Raw genomic sequence first — 22,794 nt, forward strand, 5'->3', positions numbered from 1 at the left:
TAATGTGCATATATATATATATATATATATATATATATATATATATATATATACACACAAAAAATATAAAATGAAAAAAAATATATAAAATATATTTTCTGTGTTTTTAATATAATATTTATATATTTACTATTATTTTCTAAGCCATCATTATCAGACTCTGATGATCTGGATGAGATGGAGCGACTAAGAAAAGACCACATTGAGGCCTTGAGAGAGCTCAAGAGAATGCAGGTACCACCATGACAACGATTTTAAACATTTCCACATGCTGGAGTGTGTGACATTCATTCATGTGTTATTGAGCGAGGCTCTTATTAATCCTATTTGTCAAAATGAGTGCGCTAACTCTGATGCTCACTCATACGAAGATCTCTCTTCTAAAAGGATAAGCTGGCAGAATCCGAGAGCCTTAATCATAAGATGCTGCAGGAACTGACAAAAGTTAAACAGGTACGCAACTCATTCCAACACCTGTTTCACACTGTAAGCAGAACACGTTCATTTTGGTGCCCATTTTAGCAGGTTACAGCATTCAAACTGCACATGTTCAAAGCTTACTGCAACCTGTTTATCAACACAATCATTTTGCATTTTAGAATCAACATAAAATAACTGAAACTACTCACCTTTTCACTTCTTCACCTTTTTTAATTTCTATATGAAGCTTTAATCAATTTCTACATGCAGTGAATTTTTTAATTAATTACTAGATTTCACCTTTTGGTTCTTGAAGTTTTTCAGAATTAGGTGATCTAACATATGATATGAATATATTGACTATCTGGCTAAATCCAGACAATTGCTACAATTTAGTGTTTGACTTCCACAGTGTAAGCTCAGAATTAGCCTGCTGTTGCATTTAAACTGCTAAAAGTGGTGTAAAACAGGCCTTTAACTTTAAGACATTCAGCTTTTGTTTTATTCTTATTTTTTTTACATTGTTCTATTCCATTGTCACTGTACCATGTTAGATATGCCACAGGGGGGAGCTGTGGGCACATGTGCCATTAGACTCTTAAAGGTGAGCTGCAGGTGCTCTGTAGAGTTAAATGCTGAAACTGCATTATTTTCTCATCAACACTATACAGAACTCAAATGAGAAAAAAATGAAAAATGCTATGAGCAATATCCAAAAATCTATTTTCAGCGTGTTGCGCTCACTACAGGAAGCTTGAAACACCCACATTAAGAACATCGTGTGGGAGATGAAGTATGTAGGACATTGAGGGATGGCGGTCGGTGCTTGGAAATAGTTCTTTTCGATGAGTTATAAAGAAATGGGCACCCACAAGCCCTTTGGGTTCTATCTCAGAGCCTCAGAAGTGCTTGTTATGTAAACCCAAATCCAAAGAGCCTCAGCATTCTATGCGAGATGAATTGGACTTTAATGATTTTATTAGACTGTTACTAAGGCAGCAGAGCAGAACATTCTGATCATCCTGCTGCATATCAATTAAATTAAATTGGCAGTACAGTCTATGCTAATGACATCTTCAAGATTACTTTTGCTCATGCTTATGGTTGATAATTTGAATAAACCACCAACATTAGGTACTGCTTGTGTGTGTTACGGACATGAATGATACCTCAAATTGTGCAGCATGTTGAGAAGAGGTGTGTTATTACCTTTCAAATAAATCAGAATTGATTTGAATTTGATCAAAGGTGACATTAAGAACATTTATGTTACAAAAGATTTCAATTTCAAATAAATTCTGTTCTTTTGAACTTTCTATTCATCAGAGAATCCTGGAAAAAAAAATAATGGTTTCCACAAGAATATTAAGCAGCACAAATGTTTTCAACATTGATATTAATAATGAAAAAATATGTTTCTTGAGCACCAAATTAGCATATTAGAATGATTTCTGAAGGATTGTATGGCGCTACAGACTGGAACATTGCTGCTAAAATTAGATTTTGCCATCACAGGAATATATTACATTTTAACATTTATTAAAATAGAAAACAGTTATTTTAAATGGTCATGATATTTCAAAATATTACAGTTTTTACTGTATTTTTATCAAATAAATGCAGCCTTGGTGAGCATAAGAGATTTGTTTCAAAAATATTAAAATAATCTTTTTGACCCCAAACTTTGTACAACAACATGGGCACAGAATATCATAGAGACTTGTTGGTGGGCTCGTTTTGATTTTATTTTATTTTGTCCACATATCAACATGCTAAAAGAACATCTTAGCAATTAGTTAGTGACACCTTCACATCATGGCAGTAAAGTTTTGGCCAGAAAAAGCACCGCTCACATTTTCTTAGAAAGTAATTTATGTGTGGTATATGGTGTGTGGTGAACTATTAGTGCCCTCGTATCGACCCGGCTGCTGGTGATATCGTTGCAGCAATGAATTGAAGCAACAGCAATTTCACTTGAGGTTGACCTTAAGAGATGATCTAAATAAGAAGGAAAATGCAGTTATACTCTTTATCAAAGCATCACATTGAATGATTGGTCAGCTGTATGAGGCCCTGTGGCGTTTCGATTGGTGTCAGGGTCAATGCAACTTCTGTCTCCCCTTCCCAGAGCGCTTTGCTCGAGTCTGTGGAGTCGCAGCTGCTCCCTCCTGGAGCACTTCAGTGGGCTCAGTTCATATCCAGTTCATCAGACTGAAGCGCTAATAGATGTACTACACTCCCTCTGGTGTGAAACCAAGGCTTTTTAAAGCCATGTATGTTTCTTTAAAGCTTCGTTCTGTATTGCTGAATCCTTTCTGCTCTCTTCACCCCCACCCACACTTTACCTTCTATAACTGCCATTAGAACAACAGGTAGGCTGATGGGCTTTTCAGCATCGAAGCAGTGTGCTTTTAAGCCTCCTCTCTTGTGAGAAATGTGCAGGCTACATCACCATCCACGCAGTGTTCACCTGGCTACATTACAGCAAAACGTGTATAGGGGCAGCCGTGACTGGTATGAGGTGTGACTTGTCCATGTGGCTCCAGGGATAAGATCTCTCCATTTAAATTTTATCTGTGCATTGTGATCTGGGGTTATGGATACGATAGAGAGCTTGTTTTGAGCTTTGACAAGCCCTACGCCAGAAAAAAATTAAATTAAATTAAATTAAATTAAATTAAATTAAATTAAATTAATCTATATTTTGTGTGTTTTTTTCCAATAAGAATATCTAGACATTCTTAAAACAACACAAATTTACTTTCAAGTCTAAATTACTTTCAATATTAACAATTTTGTTTGGAGAATATATCTTAAATATATCTGTCTTTTTTATTTTAAGCAAAAATTGAATAAAATTTAATGATATTTATGGTTAAAACACGTAAAAATAAACTAAGAAATACTGTATGCAGTATTATATGTACACAGTATATATTACTGTGTAACTATTTATAAAATAAGTGCTGTTGTTTTGAATTTTTTGTTAATCAAATTAATCATGAAAAAAGTATGACCGTTTAAAAATGTTTTCCGAGCACCAAATCACCATATTAGAATGATTTCTGATGGATCATGTGACACTGAAGACTGGGAGTAATGGCTAATTTTACAAGTATTAATTAAGTATTAAGTAATTTTTAATTGTATTAATATTTCACAATATTACTCAACGGTAGTGTATATATAAGCTACTATATGTACTGTATATGAATAGAATTATTCTGCACTAATGCTTCCACTATCTCTTTAGACTGCAAGGCTTAATACTAGCTTCCGTAGTTCATTAAATTCTTGTTATTTTTCCCAGCCACCTCCTCTGTTTCTTAGGATTTCTGGGACAGAGTTATACAGTATGAGCTTTTGAATTCCACATTCTTTGAAAATGACATTAATCGTAACCAATGCACGATCCTTATAATACACTTCACATATTCTCCATTATACATGGACATTAAATGGACATAAGTGCCAATTTATATGCCTCTCTGATAAAAAAATGATGTAAGATCCATCATTTCTATTTAATAAGTAAAGTTCTTCATTCAGTGGGCAATTATCTGTACCCTTTTCATAAGTTAATTATTCCTGGTACTCTGAAATATGTGACAGTTAATAGTACTCATGATGAGTAAAATGTGTTTTCGAATCTTACTCTAATAGGTCCGCAATAGGAAAGTCACACAGTCACTTTAATCTCAAATTTGTAATTGTAAACTGCCACACGTTGCGCATTCATTTATAGATCCTCACAGTGTGGTTTTCACACATTTCGTGTCACCTGTCCATTAAGAGTGCTATTATACCCCACAGCTTCATAATTACAATGGCCTGGTTACCTTTCCTTTGTCTGACAGCTATTGAGCGATGCCGTGCTGACAAGTATCCGATGCTGTTGTGGTTTTCGTCAATGCCAAAACATCTTTCGATACCTGTATTATGTAACAGCTTGTTTTACTGGTTCTTGTCTGCCAAAACCTGCCCTGTCTATTCTCTGTAAAGCAGAAATGGACATAAAGAAACTTGTTTGCACATGACTTGTTCTTTCAGCCTCTTTAAACTTCTAGGTTAAAAGAAGCAGAGCTGTGCTTTGTCATGCTGCGAGTCTGGAGGGAAGTGATGGAGGAAGGAGGGGGGGATGAGACTGTGCAGGCATTTCTTTCCAAGTTCACTGAGTTTGCAATGTTAGGGGGGAAGAGCCCCTGAGCATTGTAAGGTCCTACTGTACATGCATTCTCAGCACTGTCACTCTAAGTGGAACTCCACTGTTGCAGGAAGCAAAATCTGCAATGGAGGAGAGTCGATCCCTGCGGACCCGGATCCATCTGGCAGAGGCAGCTCAGAAACAGGCCCGGGGAATGGAGATGGACTACGAGGAGGTTATCCATCTCCTGGAGGCTGAGATAGCTGAAATGAAGTCTCAGAAAACTGAGCAACCCGGCCGTGGAAAGGTATTCCACTTTGAGAGTTTTACACTAGCCATTCCCAATCCACATCCCCATGCACGACCCCACTCCGGGTTTTACCTCTCTCGTGTACTATAGAAAGTAGGTCACTGTTTGCTTTGTATTATTCAGTAACTGGGCTGATGTGCTGCGAAGGCTTTAACATGATCTTGCAGGGTGACGTGGGCTGACGAGGTTATTTTTGAAAACTCTGGCTAGCAACCTCGTGTGTCTCCAGGATAAACTTTATTTTCACAGCAATTTATGATTACGTAGGATAACATTATTGTTACAATTGCTTGTGGAAAAATAATCACACACTATGTAATAATTGCATTTTAGCACAATCACCTTCAAAATTATTCTAAAATATATGTATAAAAAAGCCCAGTTTACTATTTCCAATGTTTAATTTTCTGACAGCACTTTTAATTGCAAATCCATATTAGACACGTTTTGAATCAGTACCATTTTAATGCATTAAAAAAGTACATTTTATTATACTAAAACTGTAATCTGTACTACTTTACTAATATTCATTCAGGATGATATGCAAGATCTGAAAAAAAGGATTTCTGTACTCGAATGCCAGCTACGGAAGAGTGAAACTGCAAAGAAGGGTTTTGAAGTCTCCACGGGTAAACTTCTACAGTTTGTGGAGGTGATGTATCTTTATTTTCAATTAAGTTTAACCAACTGCACATTAAATCATCACATCCTCATATCTTAAAATCAGGTTCCACCATGAATATTGCTCATGCAGAGTGACTTAGGATATTAAATTGTACTGTATAGGTATTTGCACTTCATATGTTGATTTGACAAAGACCATTCTTACTCTTTCCCTGAATTTAGTCTTCTCACTAAACCAGAAAATCTGAGCCAAAAAATTGTGTGTAGAATGTCCTTCTGATGGCATCCATCAACTTATATGAAGTGGGTAGTCAAAGGTAGTCACACAAGCATAGTGTATTTACGTCATCATTCCAAGAGTTCTTACAAACATAAAGGACATTTTTGAACTGACATTCATATGATTGACATAGAATGTGTAGTAACCCTTTCATTAGGCAGCTATTTTAAAAAACAACAACAACAACATGACATCAATGTGCAACTGTTTTTCCACTTATACCAGATGCAACAAATCAATTAGCACTCCATTGGACTGCATAAATCATACATTTATCACAGAACACAGAGAAAAAAAAAAAACGTTTTTCCCAAATAAACCTGTGCTTTACTGTCTGTCTGTTGCATAAGAATATAATATATATATATTCCAGAAGTACATGATGCATAGCCACTTCAGTTCTTGCTGAATATGGTTTGTATATAGCATTGCATCCTGAATGGTTCATTTCGTGGACACCATGCATCAGATACTTGATTTTAATTGCAATTTTACTCTTATGTGAATATGCTTATGTACCTATATACTGTATGTAACCTGTAAAGAAATGGTGTTAATAATAATAATAATAATAATTATTATTATTATTATTATTATAGATTTAAAATATTTAACTATACAAGCAGTAGTAGTAGCACCAGCAGCAGCAGCAGCAGCAGCAGCAGCAATAATAATCATTTTTATAATAATAATATTTTTATTATAATCTTCATCATTTATTATTATTATTATTATGGATTTAAAATATTTAACTGTACAACAGTAGTAGTAGCAGTGGTATTAATAATAATAATAATAAATGTAAAAAAATATGAGGATGATGATGATGATGATGATGATTGCAAGTAGTAGTAATAATAGTAATATTAATCATATAAAATCAATTGTGTTATTGTTATTACAAATAAAATAGCAGAATGTTGATCTTTATGCAGCATTAAATCTTGCAACTATGGACTAATCTGATCACCTGCATTTTAAAACCCCCACAGGCTGTCCAAGGCTTTTTGTCTGAAAACCAAAGCGGTTCAAGAGGCTATAGGTAAGATAATTATTCTCGTACCCCCGTCAGTCTTTTGTTAAGGCAGATCTAATTATTTGACTGAATTCTAATCTAATTTGAAGTATGCCAGACAGTAATACCACACTTCGCTAGCAACAGGTGTGTGGAAAAGAATGATGTAATAACAAAATCTCTTTTCCTTTAGGGACCTTTACACAGTCATTAAAGTTCGCCTTTGATATTCTAGGAGGCTGTGTATTCAGGGTGTGTAAATGGTAACTTTTTTCCAGAGTGAGTCTTCTGCCTTTATTTCTATTATAAGAGAGACTTTGTGGGCAAAAGACAGGTAGTAGCACCAGCAGCAGCAGCAGCAGCGGTATTAATAATAATAATCATTTTTATAATAATAATATTTTTATTATAATCTTCATCATTTATTATTATTATTATTATGGATTTAAAATATTTAACTGTACAACAGTAGTAGTAGCAGTGGTATTAATAATAATAATAATAAATGTAAAAAAATATGAGGATGATGATGATGATGATGATGATTGCAAGTAGTAGTAATAATAGTAATATTAATCATATAAAATCAATTGTGTTATTGTTATTACAAATAAAATAGCAGAATGTTGATCTTTATGCAGCATTAAATCTTGCAACTATGGACTAATCTGATCACCTGCATTTTAAAACCCCCACAGGCTGTCCAAGGCTTTTTGTCTGAAAACCAAAGCGGTTCAAGAGGCTATAGGTAAGATAATTATTCTCGTACCCCCGTCAGTCTTTTGTTAAGGCAGATCTAATTATTTGACTGAATTCTAATCTAATTTGAAGTATGCCAGACAGTAATACCACACTTCGCTAGCAACAGGTGTGTGGAAAAGAATGATGTAATAACAAAATCTCTTTTCCTTTAGGGACCTTTACACAGTCATTAAAGTTCGCCTTTGATATTCTAGGAGGCTGTGTATTCAGGGTGTGTAAATGGTAACTTTTTTCCAGAGTGAGTCTTCTGCCTTTATTTCTATTATAAGAGAGACTTTGTGGGCAAAAGACAGGGATAGTTAACGACTAGAGGCCAGTACAACACCTTCCTGTGGCAGTGATGTTGATTAGGCCCAATCAACATGGCCTCCTGCAGCCCCTTGCTCAGCTAGCAGAGCACGTCTGGAAAGCCCTTTTTCCCCTAATGATCACCCCACACTGACTGAAGAGGCCACTGTCTTTGTGTATTAGGGCTAAAAAATATTACATATGTCCTCATCAATCAAAATGAAGGCTGTCAGCAATTTGCAGCAAAATACAATTTTTCTTTTTGAGAGAGGTTGCATGAGAACTTGTAAGTCACTCTTCTTTGAATGCATCCAACGAATGAAAGATAGTTATTTGCATGCTAAATATGAGTTCATTTCTTATCACTTTTCTCAAACCTTTTTTTTTTTTTTTTTTTACTTTAAGACTATCATTGTTATCTAGGTCTAAAGATACCATAGAAATTAATGCTTCACACTTGGTTCGCTTGCCTGGTCACTTGACTGATACACTAAAAACGGAGATGAAGACTTGGACTATGCGCATAAACCTTGCGCGCGGTATACAAACGAACATGGAACAATACATTTATTAATCTGTGTTAATTGTTAGTTAATAAAAAGACAATCGTTCAGTGTCTGTTCATGTTTTTGTTGCTGTTACGTGACGTAGCGGTGTCTGACTAGGGGCGAGACGTGGACTGATGACGTCATCGTTTCAGAAAATATCAATCATCAAATAATACGTCATTAATAGCGGTTCACTTCCGCGATTTAGTACGATTGCGTTCACATCAGCAGCGAACTGTACCGGAGTTCACATGAACCGTACCCCAGACCACCCATTTTTAAGCGGACTCGGGTACGGTTCGCGGGTGCGCACCCGAGTTCGGAAGACAGCGTTCACATCATCCAAACGAACCAAACTCTGACGTCAATCGAACCCGGGTGCGCACCAAAAGTGCTAGTGTGAAAGCACCCTAAGTTGATTTAAAGTGACAGTAAAGACATTTATATTATTATTAATGCTGTTTTTTTGTTTGTTTTTTTTACTTTCTATTTATCAATGAAAAAAAAATCACGGTTCCTACAAAAGCCCTATATTAAACATTATTACTGAAAATATGAAATGTTTATTAAGCAGCAAATCAGAGAATGTTGAGGAATCAAGCAACTGGAGTAACAAGACTGGAGTAATGGCTGCTGAAAATTCAGCTTTGCATCATAGGAATAAATTACATTTTAATTATATTAAACTAGAAAACAGTTGTTTTACATTAATTATATTTCACAATATTAATTTGTTTTTGATCAAATAAATGCATCCATGCTGAGCATAAGAGACTTCTTTCAAAAGCATTTAAAAAAATCTTTACGACCCCAATCTTTTTAGTGGAGGTGTAAATAAAATAATTGTGTCATTTAAGATCAGGATTACTTGGATACAGTAATAAACTGCTGATACATTAGAATATTTAAAACAAAACAAACCATATTCTATAACTGCATAATTTTTTTTTTTAAATCAGACTGTAGCAAATCTTAAATATGTTTCAAACGCATGCAATGATTCAATCAGTCTGGACCAATTCATTTCGGTTTTCTGTTAATGACCCGAAAGTGTGGTAGTTTCATAATATGTTTTCATAACACTGGTCCATCCATGTCAGTAGGTCTGAATCCCCTTCCCCAAAAACCCTTTATTACGAGTCATGCTGGGCTCTTCTTTTACACCAATCTGCCCAGCAGGCTTTGTTCATTTCAGGTCGAAGGGAGTGCACTTTTGTAGAGCTTTTATAACAAGTCTTTTGGAAAATAATACAAGACTGACACAGTTTTCCATTTTTAGAGGATTAAGAAAACAATTCAAAATAAAAAAAATGTCTTTATTAAATAAAAAGTTTAGCCAGTTAAGATTAGGTTATTACTGAAACTGCTTACAGTGGTTTAAATAAAGGATTGTGTGTTTTGTTTTTCAGTTCTCCCAGCGATCCAAAGTTGGCCAATCTGTCTCAGACCTCGCCATCTCGAGGTGGGAAGAAACCACCCTGGACAGCATCTGTTCTTGCTGTGGAAGCTAAAGAACTAACTAATACTGTCAGAGGCATTCTAGAGCTGGACTGTAAGTATACAGGCATGTTTTCTGCTTTGCCATGAAAAAACAAACATCACAAAATCTACCTAATTGCAGCTGTCTCTCATGTCAGTTTGTCTGACCCTCATGTTGTTGTCTTGACACTGTTTGTGTCATACAAAAATGTATCTTATGGCACCAGCAATTTTAGCTGAACTGGATGAGATGTTATGGATCAAGGGGGATGCATATTATAATATGTGTAATATTTTGTATATATCTATAAAATATTACTTACACACATGAACACACTCTAAGAAACACATTCAGTCTGCTCATTTAGCCATTGCTTTAACTCCTGACCCCATTCAGCTTTGTAATTCTCAGGAAAATATGTAGCTTACCTTCCAGCAACGTTTGACCTTACATAAATGCATCTAATGACCTGTAGAGGTCAAAACATTGCAGTTTTTCCATGATCCCATCTCATTACAAGCCTCTTAAACTAGACACATTTAAACATTATAGTATCATTACGACCAAGATTCTGCGTATTGTTCAAATTTATAGAACCTATTCAGATGCAATGGAATATCTTTTGCTTTTTCAGCAGACAGCCTAGTGATCTACATTTAAGTTGATTTAATAATGTGCTTGCTTGTTGAATTTTTCATATCCTGTCTGTTCAGTTACTTATGATGTAAGCGTTTTACATCTTATATATTGTAGAAAATGAGGCAAACCACCTTAATCGTGAAATCTAATCTATTTAGCGGTGTATAGTGAATAAAATTAGGCCAATCTCGTAAGGAAACACAATACAAGGTGCATTTGCTGTTAATACAAGCCTTTTACATCTGATTCACCTCACTGCTGCTATCGTTGCCTGGATACGAAGCTGCTAGAAAGCAATTGGCCACATCTTTGTTGCAACTCTATATCATGTCACAGGCTACACAAAGATATATACCTTTAGAAATGGGTCCTAAATGGGAAAACATGTAAAAGAGCTGTTTTAAGTAGTTAAAAACAATGATCGTTCATGACATCTTGTTTTGACTGACACTGTTTGCTAAATGAAAGAATACTATCTTGTTGGCCTAGTTAAATTGATCCACTTTGTCAAAACATTACTGATAGCAGTCCGTCCAAAGCGCAGCTCTGGAAACAAAAAATAACACCAAGAGGCTGCTTTTTCTTTTTCTGTATTTTAACACAGGATGTCCAAAACAACCTCGTAAAACTCAAAATGAGTGATAGAGTCAATGTCAAGTATTAAAAAAGACCTGATAGGTAGATTGAATAATAATATAGACGGATAGTAATATTAACTGAAGTATCCTGTTCTTTGTATCTCAAGAAAGCAAGTGGGTCGTATTCCTGGTTACAGACCGGCAGGATTTTTCTTGCATGTTAAAGGAAACAGACAGTTCAGGTACACTCTGGAACCCAGACAAAAGAGCATCTCTGACCTCCTCTTATTCTCTGAATACATGGTCTCAGCATAAACACTGAGGTTTATCAATGATGGACTTGCTTTTCAACCATTTTTTCTTTGTCAAAGCACTTTTGAATGAACATTATGTGCAGTGAATCTGATTAAATGGCATAATATATCAGAGAGTTCCTAAAACTTCAAAGCACATTTTCAGGATTGAGGGCTTTAATGTAATATTTTAACAAAAAACATTGAAAAACCCAAATTGTTCGACCATCAATCTGAAGGACACATCCTCCTTACAGGGATAGTTCAGCCAAAAAAATGGAAAGTCTGTCATCATTAACTTACCCTCTATGTCTTTTTCTGTGGAACAAAAAAGAAAATATATTGAAGAATTTTTGTCACTGGGGTCCAAAACAATGCTGTGCATTTTAAAATAAAAATATTATTTGCAAATAGTTCAAATTAATCATGGTACCACTTTATATTAAGTGGCCTTAACTACTATGTACTTACATCAAAAAAACAAGTACAATGTACTTATTTTGTTCATATTGCAAAACACTTTTGCTGCTATTGAGGTGGTATGGGTAGGTTGAAGAGTGGGTTAAGGTGTAAGGGATGGGTCAACAGTGCAATTATAAATGCAATTACAGAAATTAATTACAGATATAATTACATGCAGGTATTTTTAAAATGTAAGTACAATGTACAAACATGTATGTACACAATAAGTGCATTGTACCAAATTATTAATTTAAATGTAAGTACATAGTAGTTAAGGGCACTTAATATAAAGTGGGACCAAATAGGTATATATTAAATTGAATATTTATAATATTTAATTCCTTTAAATAAAAAGACCATTACAATAAATAGGATGATTTAACAACTCTGTGTTTGGTAGTTTAAATTTCTAAGGTACCAAGTGATGCACAAAAATGGGAGAAAGATGGACAGACGGATGGATTAGAGAAAGATAGAAGACTCAGGGTCAAAGAATCAGTGAAGCTGAGGGAGGGAAGAAAGAGCTAAAGTGATTGCTTAGGGAACAGGGAAACGTGTCCCACACACCTGGCAGCATGTGACCTCTCAGTGAGTGATGCTCACGTTTTGGCTGAATGCTTCTGTGCGGGGGAGGACGAGGCAGGCTTTGAGTTGCACATGGAGGGCCATCCTCATCACACCGATTGAAATCAGAGAGAGCAACTCCAGCTCAGCTCAGAGACAGGCAGTGCTCTCCACGTGATGGATGTTCTCCCAGCCATGTGACAGACTGCGTACCACTCATCAATAAGACAGAGGGGGAGACATGCTTTGGAATAAGCATTTAGGTTATAATAATTGGCCTTATTTCATCATTTAAATGAAAATTCTGTCACCATTTACTCAACTTCATGTTGTTCTGTATTACTTTATTTCTTCTGCAGAGGACAAATGAAAGCATTTTGAAGAATGTTATCTTCTTTTGTGTTCTCCAGAAAAAAGAAAGTCATACGGGTTTGGAACAACATGAGGATGATGACAGAATTTTCATACGGTCCCTTTAAGAGAACAGCAAATCAATTTTGGGAGAGTGTCTGCAGCTTATCCCAATTATATCTGATTTGCTGAGGCGTAATTTGAGGCAGCTGAAATTGTCTTTCCAGTATCATAGTGTTGATCTAGTGAAATCATTCGCTCTTGGTTACTAGAGCAAGGCTATTAGAAAACAAAGAGTTGATTGAATTAAAGAGGCATGTGATGAGCTACTTTGAGTGTTATTGTGTCCCAAGGTGTAAGCAGTAACGGTTTGTGTTGACTGTGGATGCATCAGAACACTGAATCCCAAAAAGATCTCTAAGCTGTAGAATTTAAAGACTTGAATTGATGGCCACTAAAAATAGAGATGAATGCAAGAAAACAAAAACATTCTGGTTATATTCTAAGAAACTATTATGAAATGAGCATTGAAATCGTTTTTTCTTCTCAAGGCTGCTTTAAAGGAAACTGAAGACCTCCCCAATAATTCAAAAAATGGACAAATCGTCCACCCAGTATTTGATATTTGTATGTTTGGTGTTAGGATGAAACAACCAACAGTTATATCGAGTGATGCAAATTACTTAACCTTTTTTTGTCAAATGTTGCCCTTTTGAATTCGGAATTTAGGCTGAATCATTTACATGATATTTAATAATTGAATGTGATGAGACAAAACATTTCACTGTTTTAGTTTTCGACATATTAGGCATAGGAGTAAGAGCAAATGTGTGCATATTTTAAAATAAAAATATTATTTGTATTAGTTCCAATTGATTTATTATTAATTAATTAGTTTATTTATTATTATTATTATATAAATGTTGTATTGTTATTGTTCTTTATTTCTAATCTAAATCTATAATAAATATTTAAATATGAAATGTTCAAGATATTGCCAGTGCCAATGATAAATGGTAAAAAACCTTATTTCTTCCATACATTTTCCACTTGTTCAAATGTAGATACAGAAAATTTACTGTGAATTCCCATAGGTACTAAATTATATGTAGCCAGGGACATTTGTTTGTAGAAATCTGAGAGAGCATGAATTATTCTTTGGCCTTTGTGTGTGAAATCTAGACAGTGGGATACTCTGTGTATTCTTTTTTTATTCTATCACCTTTTTTGAATCAGATCATATTTCTGACGAGAAACCCATTCTAAAGTCATGCCAGGACATTGTGTATGCCAGCAGACTTACTGTCAATTGTACTTCCTGCACGTACAGAGGGAGTGTCAAGATCAAATTCTGTCAGGGATTTGTTACCTAGTATGGTGGCACATATTAATGAGATTCCAGCCTGTGCCATATAAAGCCTTAGTAGTGTCTACTTGCGTTTTTTTTTTTTTTTGGCTGATGTCCATTAATTACAACCTTGTACACATCAGTCCTCAATCCAAAGCTGTGCATCAAAGATAAAAAGTGCATTTGGGGAAATGTGTATATGTCCTTAAACCAAAATCCAAATCCAATGGAAGCAAATCTGATTTGCCCCCATTTGATGCTTGTTACACTTTCACTGTACATTCCTTATTTTTTATGAAAATAGCTTTTCAGATTATGCAGATATGCTGGGACACTTAGCATATTCATTTATGGCCCCATTTCATCCAGTTGCCAGGAAATTCTCACGGTCACTGGCCTCTCAGGATCAAGAGCATCAGCGAGAAATGTTGCAATGCTGTTTTTTATTTTGGCTTCAGACTTCTCCAGTGTCTTGTTTGTTGTCCTCATGTAGAGTAAATGTATCTGATTTCTCTGTCTGTTTTTGTTTTTTCACAGGTTTACCTTTTGGCTGGGATGAGGCGTACACTGCAGATGGAGTGAAGTACTATGTAAAGTAAGTTATGAGTCACTTCAAATACATTCGCAAAAACCAGTTCCTTTGTTTTGAAGGGCACTTCATAAGTTGTTTGTGCAGCATGAGATAAATGGTTTTAGCTACAGTAAACATTCTCAATAGGTACATTCAAAAAGCTGCACTTCTACAACCAAATATTCTGAACAAAATAGCACAAAACCAGCAGAATCTTCATATTGTTATTGACGAAATTTATGTAACCTCTTGATCTCTAGAGAGAGGAAACCAATCTCCCCTTCCCATGAGCATGTTCTTTTATTTGCATAACTTTCAAAACAACCCAGTTAATATTGCAGACATCCACCACTCTTTTGGCACGCAATGCCACACCCATGAGTCCAGCGTTCTCCATTACACTCACACCAGCACCACAGCATTCACCTGCATACTTAAAATATCCCATGCACGTTTCAGATGTTTGGGTTCAGTAGTAATTCATACTTTTATTCACAAGGTCAAAAGGGATAGTAAAAACTTTTCCATTGTTACAAGAAAAATCGAATTAATGCTGTTTTTGAACTTTCTATTAATTAAAGAATCCTGAGACAAATGTATCATGGTTTCCATGAAAGTATTAAGCAGCAAAACAGTTTTCAACATTGAAAATAATAAAAAAAAATGTTTGCAAATCAGCATATTTCTGAAGGATCATGTGACACTAAAGACTGAAAATTCAGCTTTGCAATCCCAGGAATAAATTACATTTTAATATATATTAAAAAGGAAAACAATTACAATTTAAATTGTAATATTATTTCACAATATTAGTCTTTTCCATTTATTTCTAACAAACAAATGCAGCCTTGGTGAGCATAAGGTGCTTTTTTTTAAGGTACATTTAAAAAATCTTACCAACCCCAAACTTTAAAATGTTAGTGTACATCTTTTTTTTAATTCAAAATATTTTAAATTTGGTGATGTCGTTTATTAATTTAATATTTCTTTTTCCTCTAGTCATGTAACTCAGACAACATCATGGACTCATCCTGTCATGAGATCTTTGGGTCTGTCAGAACCAGAAGCAAGTGACCAAACCCTGAACTCTCCAGAATCCACAGCCTAGACTAATTCCGAAGACTGTGTGCACTCTTCTGCCACTTTCTGCCCAACTGTTCGGTAAAAAAAAAGAAAAGCAACACAGCAGCATATAAACATTAAGGGATATGTGCATTATAAAAAAGACAATCAGAAAAAAAATCTCATTCGTTAAATGAAAATCTATACACTCTCAGGAAAAGGTACCAAACTGTCACTGGGCCGGATGCCTTTCAAGAGTACTAATATGTACACTTTATGTACTAATATGTACCTTTATGGTACTAATATGCACTTTAAAAGTACTAATTATGTACCTTTAGGCGTAAATTTAAAAAATAGAAAAACAGGAAAAAAAAAAGGGTAAATAGGGGTAAGTAAGATACAATCATGTACATTTTAGCTTTTGTACAACTTTGTACAACTTTTCAGTGACAACTTTGTACCCTTTATTCTGAGAGTGCAGCACATATATCCCAAATACTCCAGCTCTTTGATGGGTTAAGATCTCACATTTGAGTTTTCCCCATTTTTGTGTCTGTCCACTGTTTTTCTGACATTTTAGGCATTTCCCCTCAGGTTATACACTAATATCTTGTTATTTTGTACCTTGAGAAAAACAATGGACAGGCCCAATCTGTTTTCCGACTTTCAGAAAAAGTCAAACATAATTGCACTTGTTTGAAGTCAGAGGACGTGGCCTCTTTGGTGAAGCAGGAACTCTGGAAGAGTAAATCAGGATGGACTGCTTCTGTTATGTTGATTTAGTTTGGCTTGTTTTTGCTGCCACTTTGATCCATTTTCTGAAACTTTTGTTCACAGATTTGTTGAAACAGGAATTTGTTTACTTTTTCAAACTTCCTCGAACCAGCTCTACGCTGTCAGAGTGAAACACTTCTTCGGTTTACTATAATGTAATTGTTCTCCATATAAAGACACATTTTTAATTCTGCTGTTATCCTTAGTGGGCGTTCTAGCCATTATGCATAACTGAGAAGTGTCTTCTCTTGCATGTGCAATTAGTTCTGCGCTTCCAGTAGAAATGTGAGTTTAACATACCCTAAGCCTTATATGTATAATTTCTTGGAAAATGACATAACATGGCACATTTGCTTTGTTGTGAATTCACTCTGCCTAACAGCATAAAGTTAGCCTGAGAGACCTAGATCGTGAAGATATATGTTTTTCCTGTAATGTGTGAATACTTTTGTGGTTCTATTAAAGATCAACTAATAAAAATCCATCTACATTTTTGCGTTTTGAAAGAATATTAGCTGGGTCTGTCTATTTCAGGCTGAGTGTGCACTTCACACTCACTTCACACCCTAGGCAAGAAGTATTGATTTTTTTTTCTCCATAGCAGGTACTGTTATATATATATATACAGTATAGATGAGTCCAAGGAATTTCAAATCACATAAATGTTTATATGCTTGCCAGCCTTGCATCTAATACAAAAATAGTCCCTTCAAGAAAAAAACATTTTTAATTAACTATTAATTATTAACTATTTCACTAGTCTAAATGCTAAACACTGAACTAATTAATATGCTATTCAGTTGAAATTTATTGAATGAAAACCACAGAGAAAAATATATTGGGAAAAATTTTAACTTTTAAGGACTTGCTACAAACTTATTATATAAAATTGCATCCATATTACATAGAAAAGTAGAATAAACTATAAATAGCCAGTACATTGACTATGGAAGCTTGTTTCCATCATGGGATAAAAAACGAAAAAGGTAATTGCAACAATTTATATTACAATTTGGACTTGTTTCTTTGCAGTTCTGAGTTTATATCTTACAATTTTTTATATATTTTTTTGGTCGAGAAATTGCAAGATACAAAGTCAAAATTGAGATATAGACTCGTGATTGTGAGAAAAGTCAGAATTGTAAGAGAAAAAGTCACAATTACCTTTTTTATTTTGTATTCTAAGCTGGGGGAAAAACAATATGTAAACTCAGAATTCTAAGAAAAAAGTCAGATTTCCCAGATCTGATTTTCCTAGAATTGTGAGATGTAAATTCAGAATTTTGAAAAAAATTCAGAATTGCAAAATGTAAATTCAGAATTTTGAAAAAAAGAGTCAGAATTGCAAGACGTAAATTCAGAATTGTGAGAAAAAAACGTTTATATTTCACAATTGCTTTTTTTCCTTAGAATTGCAGACTTGTATCTCACAATTATGAGATAAAAAAGAACGTCTCGGTTACGTATAGGCTAGTGGATTTTGCATACCTGAGCCACTCCCCATGCATACGGGTATAAATAGGCGACAGGTGCATCCACTCATCAGGTTTTACGCTGAGGAGCCGAGAACATGTCCCTGGCAACCAGCGATGGTTCGAGATTGTGGCATGGGGACATAACATCTCCGTTCCCTCCATCAGGGAACGAGGGTTATGTATGTAACTGAGATCTGTCGGTCACTTTGAGTTATGTCGATGACGACATTAGGGGTCCATGGAAAGCGCCACAACCTGAACCCCGTCACAACCCTAAGGTGTTGCAAATGTTGACAAGCAGCCACGTGTCAGACAAATGCTACGCAAAGGTCGTAACCTTCCCACCGCCCCAGCATGAATTCGCTGACCTTGGTACCCGCAGGGACCCGAGGTGAGTATACCACTGCTGGTGATAGCCAAACCGCTGTTCCTTTCACCACCGAAATTTCTTAACAGATGGGATTTCGACCTTCAAAGAAAGTTTACTTCAAGTCTTTCCTATTTGTTGTTACAGCTTGGCAGTAACGACGGGGAAGCGAATCTTCCAGAGAAGGGCGCTACAGAGGCCACATCCTACCCATAGGGAGATATCATGTGGAGACACTGATATGGACTGACCCAGGCCTGGGGCAGTACTACATATGGAATGGGTCTCTGAGGCAGGTCCTACCTGAGAGTAGGGATGGAACGACTGCCAGCAGAGACTGACAGAATGATCTGTCAAGGGAAGACACGGGTTCACCGAGAGGGGAACCTTACTGTGGAAGAATACACATATGGGATCGCCTGAAGGGAATCAAGCCATATGGACACCTAGCCCAGTACAGGGGCTGATCGGAGACCTGGGCAAGCTAAGACCGATACTGGGCCTGGCGTCAGACTGCTCCGCCCAGTCTGACTGCCAGGGGTGCTGGAGGATTCTCAACCAGGGTTAGCCCGTCCGGGGAACTTACTGGAGGAAGAAAAAGGCGCTCGCATCCCCGGGTGAGGGGAAATGGCGCAGCAAGCGTGACACCGGCCAGTTCTTCCCGACAATTACCTGTTACCCAACACACGGGAAGAAACTGGCTCAACGCGCAGACTGTAAAATCTCGCAAAGGTGTTCGGTGTCGTCCAGCCTGCAGCTCTACAGATGTCTGCCAGAGAGGCGGGGATTGGTATGCCAAGACGATGGCATCCACTATCCAGTGCGCCAACCTCTGCTTGGAGACAGCCTTCCCTTTCTGCTGACCTCCGTAGCAGACAAAGAGCTGCTCAGAGCTTCTGAAGCTCCGGGTGCGGTCCACAGCAACGCCAAGGCTGGATCTGGCTCAAAGGGACCCCTCTGAAGTCCAGCCAGAACGACAGAGAGATCCAGGAGGGCACCAGGGGTGACCTAGGAGGATGTAACCTTCTGGCACCCCTCAGGAACCTGATGACGAGATTGCACTTCCCCAGTGACTGGCCGTCCACTGCATCGTGATGGGCTGCAATAGCAGCCACATACACCTTCAAGGTGGAGGGTGACAGCCTACGCTCCAACCTCTCTTGCAGGAAGGAAAGCACTACTCGAATCGTGCATCTTCGGGGGTCTTCTCGGTGAGAAGAACACCAGTTTGCGAACAGACTCCACTTCAGTGCATAAGCTTGCCTCGTAGAGGGAGCTCTAGCCTGAGTGATGGTGTCCACCACTGCCTGTGGTAGATCGCTTAAATCTGCTACGTCCCATCCAGGAGCCACACATGGAGGTTTCAGAGCTCTGGACGTGGGTGCCACATGGTGCCGAGCCCCTCTCCCCATGCATACGGGTATAAATAGGCGACAGGTGCATCCACTCATCAGGTTTTACGCTGAGGAGCCGAGAACATGTCCCTGGCAACCAGCGATGGTTCGAGATTGTGGCATGGGGACATAACATCTCCGTTCCCTCCATCAGGGAACGAGGGTTATGTATGTAACTGAGATCTGTCGGTCACTTTGAGTTATGTCGATGACGACATTAGGGGTCCATGGAAAGCGCCACAACCTGAACCCCGTCACAACCCTAAGGTGTTGCAAATGTTGACAAGCAGCCACGTGTCAGACAAATGCTACGCAAAGGTCGTAACCTTCCCACCGCCCCAGCATGAATTCGCTGACCTTGGTACCCGCAGGGACCCGAGGTGAGTATACCACTGCTGGTGATAGCCAAACCGCTGTTCCTTTCACCACCGAAATTTCTTAACAGATGGGATTTCGACCTTCAAAGAAAGTTTACTTCAAGTCTTTCCTATTTGTTGTTACAGCTTGGCAGTAACGACGGGGAAGCGAATCTTCCAGAGAAGGGCGCTACAGAGGCCACATCCTACCCATAGGGAGATATCATGTGGAGACACTGATATGGACTGACCCAGGCCTGGGGCAGTACTACATATGGAATGGGTCTCTGAGGCAGGTCCTACCTGAGAGTAGGGATGGAACGACTGCCAGCAGAGACTGACAGAATGATCTGTCAAGGGAAGACACGGGTTCACCGAGAGGGGAACCTTACTGTGGAAGAATACACATATGGGATCGCCTGAAGGGAATCAAGCCATATGGACACCTAGCCCAGTACAGGGGCTGATCGGAGACCTGGGCAAGCTAAGACCGATACTGGGCCTGGCGTCAGACTGCTCCGCCCAGTCTGACTGCCAGGGGTGCTGGAGGATTCTCAACCAGGGTTAGCCCGTCCGGGGAACTTACTGGAGGAAGAAAAAGGCGCTCGCATCCCCGGGTGAGGGGAAATGGCGCAGCAAGCGTGACACCGGCCAGTTCTTCCCGACAATTACCTGTTACCCAACACACGGGAAGAAACTGGCTCAACGCGCAGACTGTAAAATCTCACAAAGGTGTTCGGTGTCGTCCAGCCTGCAGCTCTACAGATGTCTGCCAGAGAGGCGGGGATTGGTATGCCAAGACGATGGCATCCACTATCCAGTGCGCCAACCTCTGCTTGGAGACAGCCTTCCCTTTCTGCTGACCTCCGTAGCAGACAAAGAGCTGCTCAGAGCTTCTGAAGCTCCGGGTGCGGTCCACAGCAACGCCAAGGCTGGATCTGGCTCAAAGGGACCCCTCTGAAGTCCAGCCAGAACGACAGAGAGATCCAGGAGGGCACCAGGGGTGACCTAGGAGGATGTAACCTTCTGGCACCCCTCAGGAACCTGATGACGAGATTGCACTTCCCCAGTGACTGGCCGTCCACTGCATCGTGATGGGCTGCAATAGCAGCCACATACACCTTCAAGGTGGAGGGTGACAGCCTACGCTCCAACCTCTCTTGCAGGAAGGAAAGCACTACTCGAATCGTGCATCTTCGGGGGTCTTCTCGGTGAGAAGAACACCAGTTTGCGAACAGACTCCACTTCAGTGCATAAGCTTGCCTCGTAGAGGGAGCTCTAGCCTGAGTGATGGTGTCCACCACTGCCTGTGGGAGATCGCTTAAATCTGCTACGTCCCATCCAGGAGCCACACATGGAGGTTTCAGAGCTCTGGACGTGGGTGCCACATGGTGCCGAGCCCCTGAGAAAGGAGATCCTTCCTCAGAGGAATGTGCCAGGGAGGGACTGTCGCGAGGAGCATGAGTTCCGGAAACCAGGCCCGGTTGGGCCAGTACGGCGCAACCAGCAGGACCTGTTCCTTGTCCTACCTGACCTTGCACAGTGTCTGTGCGAGGAGGCTGACTGGGGGAAACGCATATTTGCCTAGAGCCCGAGGCCAGCTGTGGGTCAGTGCGTCCCTGCAGAGGTGGACCTTGGTCAGGGAGTAATACAGCTGGCAGTGGGAGGACTCATGTGAAGCAAACAGGTCTACCTGGACTTCCCCAAATTGACTCCAGATCAGCCGGAACGTCTCGGGATGGAGTCGCCATTCTCTGGGGAACGTGAGCTGTTGTGAGAGCACATCGGCTGCACGATTGAGCTCCCCCGGGATGTGAACGGCACGCAGCGACTTGAGCCGCGTCTGACTTTAGAGGAGGAGATGGCGGGCGAGTTGTGACATGCGGTGTGAACGTATACCTCCCTGCCGGTTGATGTACCACACAGCTGCAGTGTTGTCTGTGCCGACCAACACGTGCTTGCCTTGTAGCAGCGGCCGGAACTGCCGCAAGGCGAGGTGCACTGCCAACAACTCCAGGCAGTCGATGTGCCAAAGCAGTCGAGGCCCTGTCCAGGACCCCGAGGCTGCCTGCCCATTGCATGTAGCGCCCCAGCTCATACTGGAGGCATCTGTTGTGACAACAACATGCCGGGACACTTGTTCTAAGGGCACCCTAGCCCATAGAAAAGCAAGGTCCGACCAGGGGCTAAATGAGCGGTGACACATCTGCGTGATGGTCACACGATATGTCCCGCGGCGCCATGCCCATCTCGGGACTCGGGAGTGTAACCAATGCTGAAGTGGTCTCATATGAAGCAACCCGAGCGGCGTGACTGCGGCTGCGGATGCCATATGCCCCAGGAGCCTCTGTAATTATTTCAGCGGTACCACCGTCCTGTCTCTGAAGGAACTCAGGCAGTCCAGCACTGACTGAGCGCACTCGTTGGTGAGACGCACTGGCATCTCATCGAGTCCAACTCCACACCGAGAAAAGAGATCCTCTGCACAGGGGAATCCTTTGCTCTTTTCCCAGTTGACCCGAAGCCCTAACTGGCTGAGGTGCCAGAGCACCAGGTCCCTGTGATCGCACAACTGCTCTTGTGACCGGGCCATGATGAGTCAGACGTCGAGATAGGCAAGGCAAGGCAAGTTTATTTATATAGCACATTTCATACACAATGGTAATTCAAAGTGCTTTACATAAAA

At 39.0% G+C, this 22,794-nt stretch overlaps 1 protein-coding gene across 1 annotated transcript in view; it reads left to right on the forward strand.

The window, feature by feature from the left end:
- Positions 1-16,047, forward strand: part of stxbp4 (syntaxin binding protein 4) — a 28,467-nt gene extending 12,420 nt beyond the window's left edge. Inside the window, 8 exon segments of the mRNA XM_016504814.1 lie at positions 145-234; positions 388-453; positions 4,695-4,871; positions 5,410-5,526; positions 6,771-6,820; positions 9,801-9,943; positions 14,644-14,701; positions 15,677-16,047. Of these exon segments, the coding sequence (XP_016360300.1) occupies positions 145-234; positions 388-453; positions 4,695-4,871; positions 5,410-5,526; positions 6,771-6,820; positions 9,801-9,943; positions 14,644-14,701; positions 15,677-15,785 (810 nt within the window). The 3' untranslated portion in view covers positions 15,786-16,047.
- Positions 16,048-22,794: the final 6,747 nt, after the last annotated feature.

This window comes from Sinocyclocheilus anshuiensis, unplaced genomic scaffold, assembly GCF_001515605.1.
Source record: "Sinocyclocheilus anshuiensis isolate Anshui unplaced genomic scaffold, SAMN03320099.WGS_v1.1 scaffold190, whole genome shotgun sequence".
NCBI classification, from domain to species: Eukaryota; Metazoa; Chordata; class Actinopteri; order Cypriniformes; family Cyprinidae; genus Sinocyclocheilus; species Sinocyclocheilus anshuiensis.